General features: G+C 53.3%; 1 protein-coding gene across 1 annotated transcript; it reads left to right on the top strand.

Annotated features, from left to right (window-relative positions):
* Positions 1-13,161: 13,161 nt before the first annotated feature.
* On the top strand, positions 13,162-14,082 carry LOC309685333 (olfactory receptor 14I1-like; the record flags this gene model as incomplete). The annotated part of the gene is made up of 1 exon (XM_082501113.1): positions 13,162-14,082. The coding sequence occupies one exon, from the start codon at positions 13,162-13,164 to the stop codon at positions 14,080-14,082; it is 921 nt and encodes a 306-aa protein (XP_082357239.1).
* Positions 14,083-18,273: the final 4,191 nt, after the last annotated feature.

The following is an 18,273-nucleotide window of genomic DNA, read 5'->3' as shown; positions in this document are numbered from 1 at the left end:
GGGCGGCACAAAGGCAAAGAGGGATTCTTCCGAGTTCTGAACGAACAGAATGAAACTGATAAGATTTACCCTTAAACCAAAACACGCTCCTCAACTGTATGCCACGTACAAGCTGCCACCAATGAGCTTTAACTCCCACAAGGCATAACCGTGGAAGAAATGTTTTTGCCAGAAAACAAATGGAAAGATACGCACAACTAAAGAGTTTTCTAAACAGAGAATTCAAGAGACTACTGAAAGATTGGCGAGCTTTTAACTGCCTGAAGGTCAAAGCAGCACCGGGATTGTGGAGAGGTGTCTGAGTGGTGTAAGAGGAAAGGGAAGGGAAACCTAGGGAGCAATCGCAAGTGCTTCTGTGCAGATGCGCTGCTGGAAAGGTGCCTTCAGACATGGTCAGTTTAGTTCGGAGAGGTGGAAATGCGTGAAAGGTGAGGGAGATTAAATGCAGAGCCTGAGAGAGAGAGTCCTGACAATGCAAAGAGAGGGGAAGGTCCATAGCTCTCCTCTTGCACATCTTGAAAACTCTTCATATGGATCTTACGGGAGAATACTGACTCTGAAGCACGTGCCTGGGCCTGGCCGCTGTCCCCGAGGAGCTGCTGGAGACCAGAGCCCCTGGGAAGCTGCAGCTGGAGCCTGGGCAGAGGGTCCCAGGCACCTACAGTGGCACCACTGTCCGTGTCCCTGTAACTGCATCCCACCCCAATTTTATCACCACTCTCTTCCCAGAAGATAAGTAAGAGAGAAAAGGAAGGAGAGATTTATGGGTTTTAAGGAAAACTACAACTAGAAATGAAGCTCTAGGTTATTCTTAGTTTAAAAAAAATAAACTCAGCATTGGTGACAGTTAAGACTTTGCTTGAAACTTTTGAAATCCTGCCTTCGCACGGGTGTGAATTTGTAGTTCATGTTCACTCTACGTACACGTAACTCACCCAAATCCTACTGCTTGTCGGCACTTGCATGGTTTCCGAAGGCACACACACTGACACTGACTATAAGGAAATGATCAGGTATCTATTTCCTATGAGTGCCCAGGCCACAGTTGTGTGAGGCATTGCACAAGCATCCAAAATCAATGCACCGCTGCGGCAAAGGCCGACAGCTTCCTGGGCTGCATTAGGAAAAGCGTTGTCTCCAGCTGGAGGGAGGTGATCCTTCTCTTCTCCTCAGCACTGGTGAGGCCACATCTGCAGTGCTGTGTCCAGTGCTGGGCTCCCCAGGGCGAGGAAGCTCTTGACCTCCTAAAGGAATTCCAGCAAAGGGCCCCAAAGCTGATTTAAGGGGCTGCAGCATCTTTCCTAGGAAGGAAGGCTGAGAGATCAGTAGTGTGCCCAGAAGCGTCTGCAAGCTGTAGCATATTAGTCAGCAGAGCCAGACCTCGTCATTCAAGGCAGGATTTCATGCGCTAGGGCTGTTGCAGCAGCAGCTGTGGTGATTGAGAGAGCAAGAAATGCAGTCCTGGGGAACCTCCTCACGCTAACGGTTCATTCCTGCTTCCTTCGTCCTCCTCTGCAGAGTTCAAGCGACTGTGGGTGTGCCACCGTTGGGAAGTGCATTGGTCTATGGCAATAACCATAGGTGGCCGTTGGTCTCTTTGGCTGAACTCTCTGTCCCTGCCCCAAGGTCCGCTCAGCGTCCCCAAGATGTCCCTTGCCTTGGCTGGCCCCGCGTTGTGGGCAGCCGGGCGCCCCAGGGCAAAGCCCGCTGCATCTGCCCCAGGCTGTGTGGCCTTGGCTGGCTGTGGAGAGGAGGGGAGAGCGGGGGTGACAGCCCGGGGGGTGACAGGAGGGCCAGCAGGTGGTGAATCACTCCCCAGTCTCCCTCATGCCTGCTGTGTCCCCGCTGCTTATCCTGACATTGCAGAGCCCTCATTAGACCTTACTGGTCTGTCCTTCCTTTGCTTTTACCTTATTGTGAAACTCCATCCACTGTGCACCCAACAGAAGGCACATGGTGTCTCTGGAGACTTCTTGTGCTCTCCTGGTGGCTCCTGATACTTCCCTGAAGGACAGGAGTCTGTTAGTAGCCCTTCCACATGTGAGACAGTCCCAAGCAGGTGCCTCTTGACCGTTCAGGATCTCCGGCGGCACTGGGAACTCACAGGTCAAGGCTCAGTCCTGTCCTCATTCCCATATACGACACCCCATGCTCTCATCCCGCAAGGCCATTCAGCACCCAAGCACATCACCAAGGCCTTTTAGCCTGCAGCTCCCTGAGTGTATTCTGCACTCCACTTCTGGGAAAAAAAGCCAAAGCTTCACACACGGTACTGGTGAAATCCCCTTTTATTGCAGAGATGCCACAAAGGAAGCCACTATCACTGTGGTGATAGACTCAATTACAGGTCTCTGGGTAAGACAGGCTGGGTTCATCCTCTGAAGAAGTGGGACAAAAGCAACTATTTGTGTACAGACAGGTTTATAACTGATACAATGACCACAAGAAAAAAATGCCTGAGATACATATAAAGTCACTGGTGAAGAGAGGTGGGCAACTCATTGCTGCTGAAGTATACTGCTAGAATCAGTTTCTTCAGGGCATCCATGATGTCCTGGTTCCTCATGCTGTAGATGAGGGGGTTCACTGCTGGAGGAACGATTGAGTACAGCACTGCCACCACCAGATCTAGAACTGGGGAGGACACAGAAGGGGGCTTTAGGCAGGCAAATATGCCAGTGCTGACAAATAGGGAGACCACGGCCAGGTGAGCGAGGCACGTCGAAAAGGCTTTGTGCCGCCCCTGCTCCGAGGGGATCCTCAGCACCGCCCTCAAGATCTGCACATAGGACAGCACAATGAAAACAAAGCAAACAAACGCTAAAAAGGCAGTAACCACTAGAAGGTCAGCTTCTGTGAGGTGGGCATCTGAGCAGGAGAGCTTGAGGATGTGGGGGATTTCACAGAAGAACTGGTCCAGGGCATTGCCCTGGCAGAGGGGCAGTGAAAATGTATTGGCCGTGTGCAGCACAGCATTGAGAAACCCACTGCCCCAGGCAGCTGCTGCCATGCGGACACACGCTCTGCTGCCCAGGAGGGTCCCGTAGTGCAGGAGGTGGCAGATGGCAATGTAGCGGTCGTAGGACGTGACAGTGAGAAGGGAAAACTCTGCTGTAGCACAGAAAAAGAGAAAAAAAACACCTGTGCAGCACATCCTGAGAATGAGATTGTCCGAGTGTCCCGCTGACAATTGGCCATGGCTTTGGTGAGAGTGGTGGAGATGGAGCCCAGGTCAAAAACAGAGAGGTTGAGGAGGAAGAAGTACATGGGGGTGTGGAGGCGGTGGTCGCAGGCGATGGCGGTGATGATGAGGCCGTTTCCCAGGAGGGCAGCCAGGTAGATGCCCAGGAAGAGCCAGAAGGTCAAGAGCTGCAGCTCCCGTGTGTCTGCGAATGCCAGGAGGAGGAAGTGGGTGATGGAGCTGCTGCTGGACATTTGCTGCCTCTGGACATGGGGGACATTCCAAGGAGGAAATAACAGCGACAAGTCAGGGGAGACTTCTCTGAGCAAAATCAAAGCCATTTCCCACAGACCCTCCCCCTGTCACACACAGACACCCTTTTCTTTTACGAGGAGACCTTCCTTCAGCTCTGCTGCTGGAGCCCTTTTTGGTGTTGGCCCAGTGGGAGATGAAGACTAGGGCATCTGCCCATGGGCTCCTGATAAGTTTACCCCGCTCTGCAGAAGGTGGTAGGGGCAGGGAACAGCCCTGGTGAGGAATGGGAACGGTATAGGTAATTTAAGAGTTCTACTTTTTTTTTTTTTTAAAGTTCCCCACCCCCCCATCTCCCGTGGAGAGTATTCTTGGATGGCAGAAATCATCATAGTTTCTGCTGCACTCCAGAAGAACAGAGCGAGTGCAGCGAGGCAAGAGAATTGCCGGTGGCTTTGTGCAGAGTGAGGAGGGCTGGTCTGTCCCTCCATCTTGTTGCTGGTTTTTCCGTGCTTGCACCTTTCTGAGATGGAGGGTGACCGCACTCCCACGTTCCCTTGAAAAACCACCAGGCTTTGCTGAGGGCAAAAGGATCCAGAGCAGACAGCTGAATGTCTCATCCCATCTCAAGGTCTCAGCACCCCACTTCTAGCCCAGGACACTCATGCCTTATTTCACCCAGCCAACATCATCTCCTCTGTCATAGAGGCTTTTCCTCTGCCATGGGGTATTAACATAAAAGAAAGCTGCTATGGAAGGACAACCTGGAAGGACACTTCGAGTACAAAGCCAAGTGTCCCAATGATGGTATCTCGGTAAGCGTCAGCTCATATCCCAGCCCCACAGACTGCATTGACCAGTGCTCCAAAGGCGCGAGGAAAGCTGGGACACTTCTTCCCACAGACACACCTGCATGAGAGGACCCACAAGATTACTGTGTAACTCTGTGGCTAAAACTGCACCTCCCCAGAGAGCCTGGCAGCCAGAACAAGGTAACAATAGCAATAACAGACAAGTGGAGGAACCAGGAGAAATGCAGTGAGGGTCTGGCTGCAGGAGGCCGGGGAGAGGCAGCCGGGCGCTCAGGACAGCTCACCCTCACCCAGCCGGGCACGCCACCGCCCAGACACCAGCATTGCCGGGCAGTCGCCCTCAGCCCCTGTGCTCTGCAGGGGGAAAGGGGCACACAGTTAGAGAGATGTACCGTGGCTGTTCTGGAGCTGTGGCTTCACAGAGGTTCCTGCCTTGGACCCCAGAGCCCTGATGACAGAGGCTTTGCTGAGTGCAGAGGAGACAAGAGGCCTTCCTCAGTGAAAGGGCTCTGCATTGGAGGGGACCACATGGAGCTTTCTGAATTCTCCCTCCCACAGTGTTTCTGGCTTCAATTTCCTCCCATTCCTGATAACATCCCTGCTGCCTGGAGATTTTTCTTCTGGGAGTTGTCTCCCTGTGCCAGGCCTTTTCCCTGTCAGCACTCACAGACTCCAACCCAATCTCTGTGCAGTTACCATTCCCCTACAGAAACACGGCTGTTTTCATGAGCATCTTCCTGTTTGCGGGTGGAAAAAGGGCAGAAGAACCCTGATGGGTCCAGCAGAGGTGATGCTGGCACTGCCCATAGGGAGAGGATTTGCTGAAGGCATTTTACCAGGCTCCTGGCAGACCGACCGATCACACAGAGTGGCAGTTCAGGAGTCTCAGTAACTTGTTAAAACTTGAAAGCTCCTTTTCAAGTTACCCTTTCCTCCTGATCCCCCACTACTGTTTCCCACAATCAGAAAATAAAAAGACAGACTCAGGAAAGCTCCTTATCCTTATACTGATCTCTGCTTTGATCTTGATCTTCTCCTTGAGACATCCCCTTAGAAATATTCTGGGGGTTATGTAGAACTGAGAGGAGCCCTGACACACACAGCACCCTCTCAACAGCAGGAGAGGGTGAGAGCAGAGAGCTTCTCCCCACAGAAGCTCCGTGGGAGCTCCCCGGGCAGGCGGAGAGCGGACCCTGGCAGGCGGCAGAGTCCCTGCCCCAGCACAAAGCCCCATGGTGCAGGGACCCTGCTGGAAAGGACAGCCCTGCCCACCCCTGCCTGCACACCCCCATTCACACATATTCACATTTCCCAACAAGAGCTCCCCCCCCTTCTCCCCACCGTACAGACCCCACAAGCTGTGGGTTATTCCAGCGTTAGGAGATGCCTCCAGCAACTCCACCGGCATTGCCCTGCTCCCACAGACTCACCCTGTGCAGCGCCGCAAAGATTTCTCCTCCAGTCCTCCTCCCAGTCCTGACCACCGTGAAGCTCTCTCTCTGCCTCGCTCGTCTCCTTGAGGTCCCCTGGCACTGCCCTCAGCCCTGCTGCGCTGAGCAGAGGAGCTGCTCTTGTGCAGACCTGTCTCTCTGCAGGCTCTGCCCACTTGTCGGGAGCTTCCTCCGTCCCAGGAGCCCGGCGCAGCTCAGCAGCACAGCACCAGCCCACAGCACTTTAATGACCCCTCTGGTGGGTTTGGTGCTGACTCCATCAACCTCAGACCTGAGAGGAACCTGCAGAAACCTCTCAAGGACTCCAAGTCAGAGGCAAAGTTGAAAGTTGCTTGTAGTGTTGATGGGTCCCATGGGCATGAGTGGCAGAGACAGCAGCCATGACCAGAGATGTGAAGAGGTTGGCTCTGTCAGGGGGCTTCCAGCTTTGCCACATCCCCCTGTCATCTCCACCACAGGCTGTCCTACAGTGTCACCTTACCGGTGCCTCTTTCCCTGCAGGCTGTAGCCATCCCCCCGACTGCCCCACCTTGCTGTCGCCTTCCTTGACTGCTCTCTCTTTGTCCTCCCGGGCTCTTCCTTGAAACACAATGCCCTGGGCTCATCCAGACTCCTTCTGGGTGACGTGTTACAGCACAACACTGCCCTTGGAAGGAAATGTCTTCCTCCTCTTGTCCAGTCTGGACTTTGTGACATTATTTCTTTCTCATGCTGTTTTGCACCAGGAAGAAAAGCTCCACCAGCTCTGAAACCACCCTGCAAGCATTCTCAGGCTTCTCCTGTCCTGTCCTCAGTCTCCACACCAGTGAGCCCACAGCCCGCAGCCTCTACATACTGGTAATGTGCTTGAGGCCTCCAAACCCCATCTTGGGCGATCTCGGGGCACTCTCCACAAGGTTTGCAGATGAAAACATAGTGGTCATAGACCAAGAAAGACAGAGTGTGACTTTTTACCAAGACCTGTAGCAGCAGGACGAGGGGCAATGGCTTTCAGCTGAAAGAAGGTAGATTTACATTGGCTATAAAGAAGAAATAGTTTATGATGAGGGTGGCAAGCCACTGGGACAGGTGTCCCAGAGAAATTGTCGATGCCCCATTCCTGGAAGTGTCCAAGGTCAGGAACTCCAAGCAACCTGAACTAGTGAAAGATGTCCCTGTCCATGGCATGAAGGGGTTGGAGTAAATGATCTTTTAGGTTCCTAGGGCTTGTGCAAGACTTACCGTGGGATGGCTAGGAAAGGAATAAAGGAAGGGAAAGGGTGGGATCGAGGTGGTTTGTGGAGGCACAAGGCCCACAGGAGGTGGGAATCCTCTGGCCTCATGACAGGGGGCCCCACAATAGACACCTGCATGGGAGCTCCTTGGCTCAGCTCCCATGCTAATTAGTGGAGATGGCGGCCAGGACGGACATGGTCATATGCACAGACCTGGGGACACCTGAAATTCCAGGGGTAGTCCAAGATACCTGGAGCTGGCTGTAAGCTCCAGTGCAGCAACACTGAGAGACAGGGCAGCATCTGGGGGCATCGTCTTGGAGGCTGGTGGGGAATCCGGCCAAACGAAATGCCACCATTCACCCACTTTTAGGAGGACAGAACCTGTCTCTGTTGGTTATGTTCTGGGCAGCCTGTGCAGGGCTTCCCCTGATGAAATGGAGTCGGGTACCACAGGGAGAGCTCAGGTTCCCTCTGTCTTTTCCTCAGCCGGGTTTACTAGATCTCCAGTGGCCATAATGATGGATGTGTCAAGACCATTCTCACATTGTCTCATCCAATTTGGGGCAGTTATTCCCTTGAAGGACAAATAAAGGCCTGTGGAGTTAGGTGAGGGGCCAAGGCTCTCACACACAGCTACATGCATTGGGCAGGAGCAGCGCTGGCCCTCTACAGGAAAGCCATCCCCATTAAGAGTGAGCGTGTGACACACCCTCCCCCCCCCCCCCCCCCCCCCCCCCCGGACAGCCTTGAGACACAAAGAGCTGATGGAGAGCCTATGGGTCAGGATTACAGGGCTCACCTCCTCCAAGCTCAGGAGTGATGCATCCCTACAAAGAAGAAGGCAGGCAGAAAAGCCAGGAGGCCTGCATGGATGAACAAGGAGCTCCTGGACATGCTCACAAGTAAGAAGGAGGCCTATAGGGGGTGGAAACAGAGGCGGGAAGCCTGGGAGGAATACAGAGAAAATGTTCGAGCAGCCCAGGATCAGGTTAGGCAAGCTAAAGCCCAGATAGAGGTAAATCTAGCCAGGGACAACAAGACAAACAAAAACCCTTCTTTAAGTATGTCAGCGAGAAAAGAAAGACTAGGGAAGATGTGGGCCCTCTCTGGAAGGAAACACAAGAACTGGTCACCCGGGACAGAGACAAAGCTGAGGTCCTCAATGACTTTCTTGCCTCAGTCTTCACTGGCAAAGACTGCAGCCACACTGCCCATGATGCATAAGGCAAAGGCAAGGAGCTGGAAAATGAAGAACTGCCCACTGTAGGTGAAGATCAAGTACGAGACCACCTGAGGAACCTGAAGGTGCACAAGTCCATGGGACCTGATCAGACACATCCACGGGTCCTGAGGGAACTGACAGATGAAGTTGCTAAGCCACTGTCCCTCATATTTGAGAAGTCGTGGCAATCTGGTGAGGTTCCCTCTGACTTGAAAAATGGGAAAAATAACCCCTATTTTCAGAAAGGAAAAAAATGAAAACCCAGGGAACTACAGGCCAGTCAGTCTCACCTCTGTGCCTAGCAAGATCATGGAGCAGATCCTCCTGGAAACTCTGCTAAGGCAGATGGAAAATAAAGAGGTGATTGGTGACAGCCAACATGGCTTCACCAAGGGCAAGTCATTCCTGACAAATTTGGTGGCCTTCTACGAAAGGGTTACAGCAGCAGTGGACAAGGGAAGAGCAACTGATGTCATCTACCTGGACTTGTGCAAAGTGTTTGACACTGTCCCACACAATATCCTGGTCTCTAAACTGGAGACACATGGATTCAACAGATGGACCACCAGGTCCAGAGGAGGCCCTGAAGATGATCAGTGGTCTGGAGCAGCTCTCCTATGAGGACAGGCTAAGAGAGTTGGGGTTGTTCAGCCTGGAGGAAAGAAGGCTCTGGGGAGACCTTATAGCCCCTTCTAGTACCTAAAGAGTGCCTACAGGGGAGCTGAGGAAGGACTTTATACTACGGCATGTAGTGATAGGATGAGGGGGAATGGCTTTCAACTGGAAGAGGGTGGATTTAGATTAAATATTAGGAAGGAATTTTTCACTTTAAGGGTGGTAAGGCACTGGCAGAGGTTGCCCAGAGAAGTTGTTGAGGCCCCATCCCTGGAGGTGTTTAAGGCCAGGCTAGATGGGGCTTTGAGCAAATTGGTCTAGTGGGAGGTGGCCCTGCCTATGGCAGGGGGGTTGAAACTTGATGATCTTCAAGGTCCCTTCCAACCTAAACCATTCTATAAAACAAGAAGTGCTTTTTTAAGTACGTTAATAGTAAGAGGGGGTCTAAAGAAAACATTGGACCGATAGTTGTTGAAGATGGTGATCTGACTAATAGGGATGAAGAAAAAGCAGCAGTGTGCAATGCTTTTTTTTTGCCTCACTTGTTAATCATCCATCTAGAGCTTGGGCTGCCCGGTCCCCTGAGTCAGAGGGCCACGAGTGTGCAAACAAAGACTTTCCATTTGTGGGACAGAAACGGTCAGAGAACAGCCGTATCAGCTGAATGTTCACAAGTCCACGGGGCCTGATGGGATTCATCCCAGAGTATTGAAGGAGCTGGTGGATGTGCTGGCAGGACCTCCTACACCTTCTCTGGGCAACCTGTTCCAGTGCCTTACCACTCTCAAAGTGAAAAATTTCTCCCTAAAAACTAATCTAAATCTACCTTCTTCCAGTGTGAAGCCATTCCCCCTCATCCTATCAAGTCCTGCCTAATTAATAAGTCAGAGCAGATATGCTGGACCTCAGCCAATGCACCAGGACCAAGCTCAGATGTGTAACAAAGAAGGGCAGTACCAAGTGCCCAAGGTCCCATGCAAGGCAAAGGTTCTCTTCAGAGCATGCAGGGGTGGGTGGCAGATGGCAATGGAAAGCAGAAATGAGGTGACCCAAAGGAGAGCAAACCCTCGGGACCAGAGAGACGCAGGGCTGGGCTGTGCAGCCGTGGCAGGAGAGGGCTTTGCTGTCTGGGACGTCTCTGCAGCCCTGCAGGGCCTGTGGTGCAGGGGAAGCTGATCTCCAGGAAGGAGAAGGTTCTTTTGAAAATGTCCTTGGCGATGTACATCCCGTGATCTAACAACACTGGGAAAATCGTTTCTCTATTCCTTGATTGCATCATCAAAGGAGTGACTAAAGGCTGTGGGAGAAGCACTGCCTACATCTACTGGATGGAGATGGGACAGTGCCTCACTGCAGCTGCCTCAACAAAAGCACTGAATGTCCCTGAGGTTCTCTTGGGGTGTGTTACATGGCTGCTCTGAATGGCGACCGTGTTCCTGCAGGTCTTGTGCTGTCCCTGCTGGCTGCCTGCGGCTGTGCTGGAGAGCCCTGGCACCTCCCGTAGCACCACAGGGTGTAGGTCACCTTCCAATGGAGCAGCTGCCCTGAAGGAGGTAAGGCACTGTAGGGGTGTCTGTGAGAAACCGGCCATGGGTGCCAAAGGAGGTCTGCTAAAGATAGCTGGTGGAGATGGGAGAGAGAGACTCAGCTCCCCTGATGGCAATGGCTCCATTGGCTCAGAGGAATACCTTTATAGGCTGCCCTGGACATCATGAGCAGGATCAGGCTTCATGTCCTAAAGGTGGGCATCTACTGACACTTCAGCTGGACAAAGGCATGCCCCAGCAGCCTCCAAAATGATGACCCCAGATGCTGCCCTGTCCCTCTGAATTGCTCCATCAGCTTCCTACAACTGTCTTCCTACATCTGTGTCACCGGTGCTTTGCATGGGTATAGGAGGAACATGAAATTCCTGCCTTTCACTGCCTGGGTGTGCTGTCACCTAGTGGGACAAGAAGAAGAGATTCTTGGACCTAACTCTGTCTCTGACAGGGGAAATGACACTGCTGGAAAGAAGTGTCTCTGCCCAGCTGAGGGAGAGTACATGACTTCAGCTGGTTTCCCAGCAGGTTCCCCTGGAGCCCCAGGGACATCTCTGAGGGAGCCCAGAGGGGACAGAGACGGTGCCACCGTGGGCTGGTCCTCTGCTGCTGAGCTGGGCCGGGCTGCTGGGACGGAGGGAGCTCCTGGCAAGCGGGCAGCACTGCAGAGAGACAGCTCTGCCCAGGAGCAGCTCCTCTGCACAACGCAGCAGGGCTGAGGGCACTGCCTGCAGGCAGCGAGGGCAGACAAGAGAAGGGAGAGAGAGATAAGGGCAGTCTGGGGCGTCTTTCCTATAGCTGAGAGCTCTCTGGGAGAGAGATCTTCACAGCCTTTCACACGGTAAGTCTCTGGCTGTGGGGTAATGCGGATGAGTTCCTGGCAGTGTCTCCTGGACCTGGCACATGCCATGGCTGATAGGAGCTGTCAGGACAGCTCTCCTGGCTTGTCTGGTGTGGAGAAGGATGTTGTGCTTCAGAGCAGGGATGCCCTGCTGCACCTTCAAAGGGACAGTGAAGGTCAGCTGCCTTCTCCCAGGGATGGCTCTGGGGTTTGAAGACAGGTGTGCAGGCAGGGGTGGGCAGGGCTGTCCTTTCCAGCAGGGTCCCTGCACCCCGGGGGCTGTGTGCTGGGGCAGCGACTCTGCCGCCTGCCAGGGTCAGCTCTCCGCCTGCCCGGGGAGCTCCCACGGCGCTGTGGGCAGAAGCTGTGGGTGGAAGGAGTGCCCCCCAGCACAGTAAGGTAGGGATGAGCAGGTCAGGGCATGGTGCTTCTGCTCTCAAGAGAGTGCAGCACGGGTCAGCTCTACCTCATGCCACTGTTCAGAGGACCTCTTGGGCAGCACACCAACTCAGCAGCACCTTCCCCTTTGCAGCCACATCAGGTTTGCTGTGAACTGGTCTTTAGTCCTCGCACACTCAGAGATGCCCCTGGGCAGCGCCCCGTCCCTGGGAGGTGTTTGCAGGCAGAGGTGGGCACACAGCAGTGGGACGGGGTTTGTGAGCACTGACGGGAGCTGAGCCGGGGACAGGAGACGGCTGCTGGCAGCAGAGACACGGGCAGGGAGTGAGAGGGAGCTGCTGCCTGAAACACTGGCGAGGGGGATGTGGGCACGTCCGTGCTGTCCCTGCAGCACAGACACCTTCCCCTGGGCAGCTCCTGCCTGGTCTCCGTTCCCAGCCGGGGCACAGCTCTGCCCTCCAGCCCATGGGGTCTCGGGCACGCATTGTCCCTGCAGCAGCCAGAGCCCAGCAAAGGACGAACCCCGGATTGCCGTCTGCTTTGCATGTCCCTCCTCCCTTGTCAGGAGCATTGTGGCACCTCACTGCCGCCCCTCCTGCCTGAGCTGCCCATGTCCTCTCCATTGGATACACTGAGTCAGTGCAGGGGGTGGGGGTTGCGGGTGGCAGATTCAGCTCCCGTTCAGATGCCGACCCTTTGGGTCCTGCTCCGCAGTCGTGTCTATGGCAGCAACGCGCCCAGGTCTCCTCCAGGCAACTTCAGAACATTAACTATTTCCCTGGGGAGTCCTGCAGGGCTGCAGGGTGCTCTCCAGAAGGGCACAGCTCTCCCGTAGTCTCTCTGTGCTCCCTCGGATCCATGTGGAGAAGACATCTCAGTGCTCAGGCCAGGGAAATGCTGCTGGGCAGCTGTACGTGGGCAGCTGCAATGATCCCTCCTGGTCCCAGTCTGGGAGGAGAGAGATGAGAAAAGGCAACGAGTCTGTATATCTGCCCGTTGAACCTGGATTCCTCTCCTCTCCGCAGTGTCTTGCTTCTTTTGATGGGAACACCCGAGAGGGATCCTCCTCCAGCTGCAAGCTGCCAGCACAGGGCAGCGGAGAAGAGGGCTGATGGGCAGAACAGCTCTCCTCTCTCTGCACTAAGAGACCGTCCCTTTGCCTCTCAGCACCCACAAGACTTCACCTGGAGTGCATTAGAAATGTCAGGGATTTCAGCCATCCCAAACCACTCTGAAAGGTGGCAGGTGCAACCAGAACAAGATAAAGAAAACAAAATCCCCTCTCCCTGTCTGTGCAGTTGGGCAAATTTCAGACAACAATGCTGAAAAGCTCTTTGACATATCACGAGTATATTTAATTGGAGATCGCCCTGCGGTCCTAGTTTCCTCTTGCTACACAGCAAGGAGGACTCCTCGGGAGCCCATTACAGAGTCCCAGCTCCCAGTGGCAGCCTCAGCCAGCAAAACCCAGAGCTCAAGTGAGGGAGCTGCAGAGAGGTGCTCCTGGACAGGGAGTCTGAATGTGGGGCTGCAAAGAGACACACAATACACTTTGCTGGGAGAAGTCTGGTCTGACTCAGTACTGCCTTTTCCTCCTTAACATATACCCACAGATATCCAGAGGAAGCAAATGCCCAGCAGCAGCTCCATCACCCACTTCCTCCTCCTGGCATTCGCAGACACACAGGAGCTGCAGCTCTTGACCTTCTGGCTCTTCCTGGGCATCTACCTGGCTGCCCTCCTGGGAAACGGCCTCATCATCACCGCCATCGCCTGCGACCACCGCCTCCACACCCCCATGTACTTCTTCCTCCTCAACCTCTCTGTTTTTGACCTGGGCTCCATCTCCACCACTCTCCCCAAAGCCATGGCCAATTCCCTCTGGAACACCAGGGTCATCTCCTACCAAGGATGTGCTGCACAAGTCTTTTTCTTTTTCATTTCAGCAGAGTTTTCCCTTCTCACTGTCATGTCCTACGACCGCTACGTTGCCATCTGCCACCCCCTGCACTACGGGACCCTCCTGGGCAGCAGAGCGTGTGTCCACATGGCAGCAGCTGTCTGGGGCAGTGGGTTTCTCAATGCTGTGCTGCACACGGCCAATACATTTTCACTGCCCCTCACTGCCCTGGACCAGTTCTTCTGTGAAATCCCCCACATCCTCAAGCTCTCCTGCTCAGATGCTTACCTGAGGGAGGCTGGCCTTATTGTTGTTAGTGCCTGTTTAGCATTTGGGTGTTTTGTTTTCATTCTCTTTTCCTATGCGCAGATCTTGAGGGCAGTGCTGAGGATCCCCTCGGAGCAGGGGCGGCACAAAGCCTTTTCCACGTGCCTCCCTCATCTGGCCGTGGTCTCCCTCTTTCTCAGCACTGGAATGTTTGCTTATCTGAAGCCCCCCTCCATCTCCTCCCAGTACGTGGAACTGGTGGTGTCATTTCTGTACTCAGTGGTACCGCCAGCAGTGAATCCCCTCATCTACAGCATGAGGAACCAGGAGCTCAAGGATGGCCTATGGAAACTGGCTCAATGGACGTTGTTCCACCAACAATAAACTCTCTCCCCTTCTCTGCATGTTTTCCAGACTTTATCTTAAGCCAGGTGTATTGATTTTTCCCTTGTGATAATGCCACTTACAGACCATTTTGTAGGTTTATACTACTTCTCTGGCTTTATAATGTTGTGTCTGACCCTTGCACAGTATTGGGTTAGACAAGCACTGTCCAACGGCAGCTCTGCAATAAAAGGGCATCTCCTGGGTGCAGTGCCCGAAGCCTGGACTCCAAAGTTACTCCCTACCAAATGTTGAAAGCATTTGTCTTAAAGCGTCTGTTCTCTTTGTGTTCTTCCTGTGTTTGGGGTTAAGCACACGGTTGGGTTCTATTGTACCAAGAGTTCTGTTTTTGCAGGCTCTCTGCTTGGTGTCCAGTGGCAGAAGGTGGTGCATGAGCTCCCAATTACATCCTCAGGCTGCGTCCTGTATGACAGGACGGATGGCAATGTACAGGTCTCTCTGGAAATGAATTTGGAGGGTCGGAAGAGGATGGGGACTGGCCAGGTGTCCTGAGCTGGGAGTGAATGGAGACGCAGAAAGCAAAACACCCTCAAAGGTGAAGTGCCTCAAAAGTAAAGCACTGTGTCAGGGTACCCACAAACAAGGACTCTGCAGTTCCATGGGAGTCAGCGGAGAGCCAGCAGGAAGAGGGAAGGGAGTCTGGAGAGATCATAGCTGTTAAGGGATGTTCAAGATCATCTAGTTGCAACCCCCGTGCCATGAGCAAGGACACCTCCCACTTGACCAATTTGCTCAAAGCCTCATCCAGCCTGGTCTTGAACAGTTCCAGGGATGGGGCAGCCACAACTTTCCTGTGCCTCCAGTGCCATCCACCCTTCCAGTGCCTCACCACTCTGATAGTAAATATTTCTTCTTGAGATCTAATCTAAATCTGCCTTCTTCCAGTGTGATGCCATTACCCCTCGTCCTATCACTACATGCCCCCTTAAATAGTCCCTCTCCAGCTTTCTTGTAGGCGGCCTTCACACACTGGAAAGCTGCTATAATACGGGATAGGAGATACAGGAACTGCCTGAGGAAGCCCAGGGCAGTCGTGCTGTCCTGCAGAGTTGGTTTGGTCGGGGCAGAGAAGAGGTTATATGCTGTGGGGACTGAGCATCTTCTACAATACGAATGCAGAAGAGCCTGAGAGTGAGTGGCCTCTGTTTCCTTGTGCCATCCCTGCAAGCACAAGCCGGGGGCTGATGGGAAGGCTGAGACCTCTCTCTGCCCCCCAAGCCCTGCTGTGCCCTTCAGAGAGACTGGGGCTGTGGTCGAACGCCCAGAGCTCTGCAGCCCCCTGCGGTGGGCAGTGCTGGGGGGCCAGTCCCAACTGGGCTGCTTTGCTGGGCTGGGCTGGAAAGAGCCCGGGAGAGGAAAATGCCAGTGTGGAGCTGAGCTGTGTGAGCGTGCAGGGTAGGGACAGCCAGCGGTCCCAGTCAGGGCTGACGGTGAAGGGAGCAAGGAAGAAAAAGCTCAAAAGAGAGGGGCCTGGCCTGTGCCATGTTTCCTGGACACCCCAGAGATCCTGCCCCAGGAAAATTATCCCAGACCAGTCCACACACCGGCCATTGCCATCTCTGACCATACACCCCAACCCTGACAAGGGACCTTTCTGCACAGTCACCTCTGTCCTCCCCCTGTGGCTCAGTGATACCCAGCTCCACGGCCAGTACTAACAGAATGGAAACCAGTTTCCTACTGACGTTCTTACACACCAAGTCCTACAGGTCTGTCCACAGCTGGACTCTCAGCCAAGGCCCTTCTCAGAAACCTCCAGCAAGATCAGGTGCTCATGGCCGTGTCCCAGCTAATAGTGAAAATCTCCATTGACTGAGATCCCACCAACTGGCCTGGCTCCTTGCTCCAGTGTGTGGCCCTGAGGGAGCTCTGAGCTCTCTCGGGGTCTCCTTGTCCTGCAGGACTCGCTCCAGTCTGCCAGGTTCTTTCTTGTGCTGGGAGCCCCATGCCGGGCACAGCAGTCCTGATGCGGTCCTCTGGTGGGTTAACCGTGACCAGCAGCCAGACAACAACCAAGCTGCTCACTCGCTCCCCCTCCTCAAGATGATACGAGGGGAAAGATGATCATGGGTCAAAACAAAGACAGGGAAATCACTTACAAATTATCAGTTCATTGCCAAGTCAAGTAGACTTGGATAGTCAGAAACTATGACTAAATATTTTAGACCATTCCCCCACCCCACTTTTTTTTTTTTTTCCCCTAGGCTCAAATTACTCCTTCATTTGCATTTGCATTTCTTCTTCTCACTCCCGCCTGGAGAGGCACACGAGGGATGGGAAATGGAGGATTACAGTCAGTGCATAACACTCCATCTCTGCTACTCCTTCCTCATTATAAGTTTCCTCTCTTCATCACAGGTCCTCTCCACAGGAGACCAAGGTGTTTGTGGCCAAGGGGATCTGTTCTCATTTCTTTTTTGTCTTACTTTTGTCCTCTACACTCACAGAATGGGTGAGGTTGGAAGGCACCTCTGGAGACCGTGTAGTCCAAGCCCCAGCTGAGGCAGGGTCAGCTACAGCAGGTTGCTCAGGACCTTCTCTCGGTGGGTTTTGAATAACTCCGTTATTAGGGACTCCACCACCTCTCTGAGACACCTGTTCCAGTGTTTGGCCACCCTCAAAATTCAAAGCTCACTGGGAACTCCTGAGGGTTTGGAAGATCTCCATTGGTGGAGAGTTAACAACCTCTTTGGGCGGTTGCAGTGTTCCAGTGGTTCCAGAGTTTGACAACCTTCCGAGTCTACTCACTGGGAACTCCTGAGGTACATTTGGCTCCCTTGCCTTCATTCCCTCCCATCAGGCATTGAGACACCTTAATAAGGTCTCCCTGAGCCATTTTTTCTCCAGACTGAACAGCCCCAGATCTCTCAGCCTTCCTTCCTAGGAAAGATGCTGCAGCCCCTTAAATCAGCTTTGGGGCCCTTTGCTGGAATTCCTTTAGGAGGTCAAGAGCTTCCTTGAACTGGGGAGCCCAGCACCACACATAGCACTGCAGATGCGGCCTCACCAGTGCTGAGGAGAAGAGAAGGATCACCTCCCTCCAGCTGGAGACAACGCTTTTCCTAATGCAGCCCAGGAAGCTGTCGGCCTTTGCCGCAGCGGTGCATTGATTTTGGATGCTTGTGCAATGCCTCACACAACTGTGGCCTGGGCACTCACAGGAAATAGATACCTGATCATTTCCTTATAGTCAGTGTCAGTGTGTGTGCCTTCAGAAACCATGCAAGTGCCGACAAGCAGTCGGATTTGGGTGAGTTACGTGTACGTACAGTGAATATGAACTACAAATTCACACCCGTGCGAAGGCAGGATTTCAAAAGTTTCAGGCAAAGTCTTAACTGTCACCAATGCTGAGTTTATTTTTTTTAAACTAAGAATAACCCAGAGCTTCATTTCTAGTTGTAGTTTTCCTTAAAACCCATAAATCTCTCCTTCCTTTTCTCTCTTACTTATCTTCTGGGAAGAGAGTGGTGATAAAATTGGGGTGGGATGCAGTTACAGGGACACGGACAGTGGTGCCACTGTAGGTGCCTGGGACCCTCTGCCCAGGCTCCAGCTGCAGCTTCCCAGGGGCTCTGGTCTCCAGCAGCTCCTCGGGGACAGCGGCCAGGCCCAGGCACGTGCTTCAGAGACACGGGGTCCTCTGGAGGTACCACTGGGTACTGATGGTCAGACAGCGGAGCGCTGCCTGGAAGCCTGAGACATTTTGACACGTGTATGAGCACGAGCTCATCAGCTGAAACAAGTGAAGACTTCTAATGACAAGTCAGTGTTCTCCCGTAAGATCCATATGAAGAGTTTTCAAGATGTGCAAGAGGAGAGCTATCACAGTATCACAGTATCACAGTATGGTAGGGATTGGAAGGGACCTCAAAAGATCATCTAGTCCAATCCCCCTGTCGGAGCAGGAACACCTAGACGAGGTTGCACAGGAAGGTGTCCAGGCGAGTTTTGAATGTCTCCAGAGAAGGAGACTCCACAACCTCCCTGGGCAGCCTGTTCCAGTGCTCTGTCACCCTCACTGAGAAGAAGTTTCTTCTCAAATTTAAGTGGAACCTCTTGTGTTCCAGCTTGAATCCATTACCCCTTGTCCTATCACTGGTCGCCACTGAGAAGAGCCTGGCTCCATCCTCATGACATTCCCCCTTTATATATTTATAAACGCTAATA

The sequence above is a fragment of the Vanellus vanellus genome (assembly GCF_965231255.1).
Source record: "Vanellus vanellus genome assembly, contig: HAP1_SCAFFOLD_59, whole genome shotgun sequence".
Lineage (NCBI taxonomy): Eukaryota > Metazoa > Chordata > Aves > Charadriiformes > Charadriidae > Vanellus > Vanellus vanellus.
This window is presented reverse-complemented; position numbering and strand designations above follow the sequence as displayed.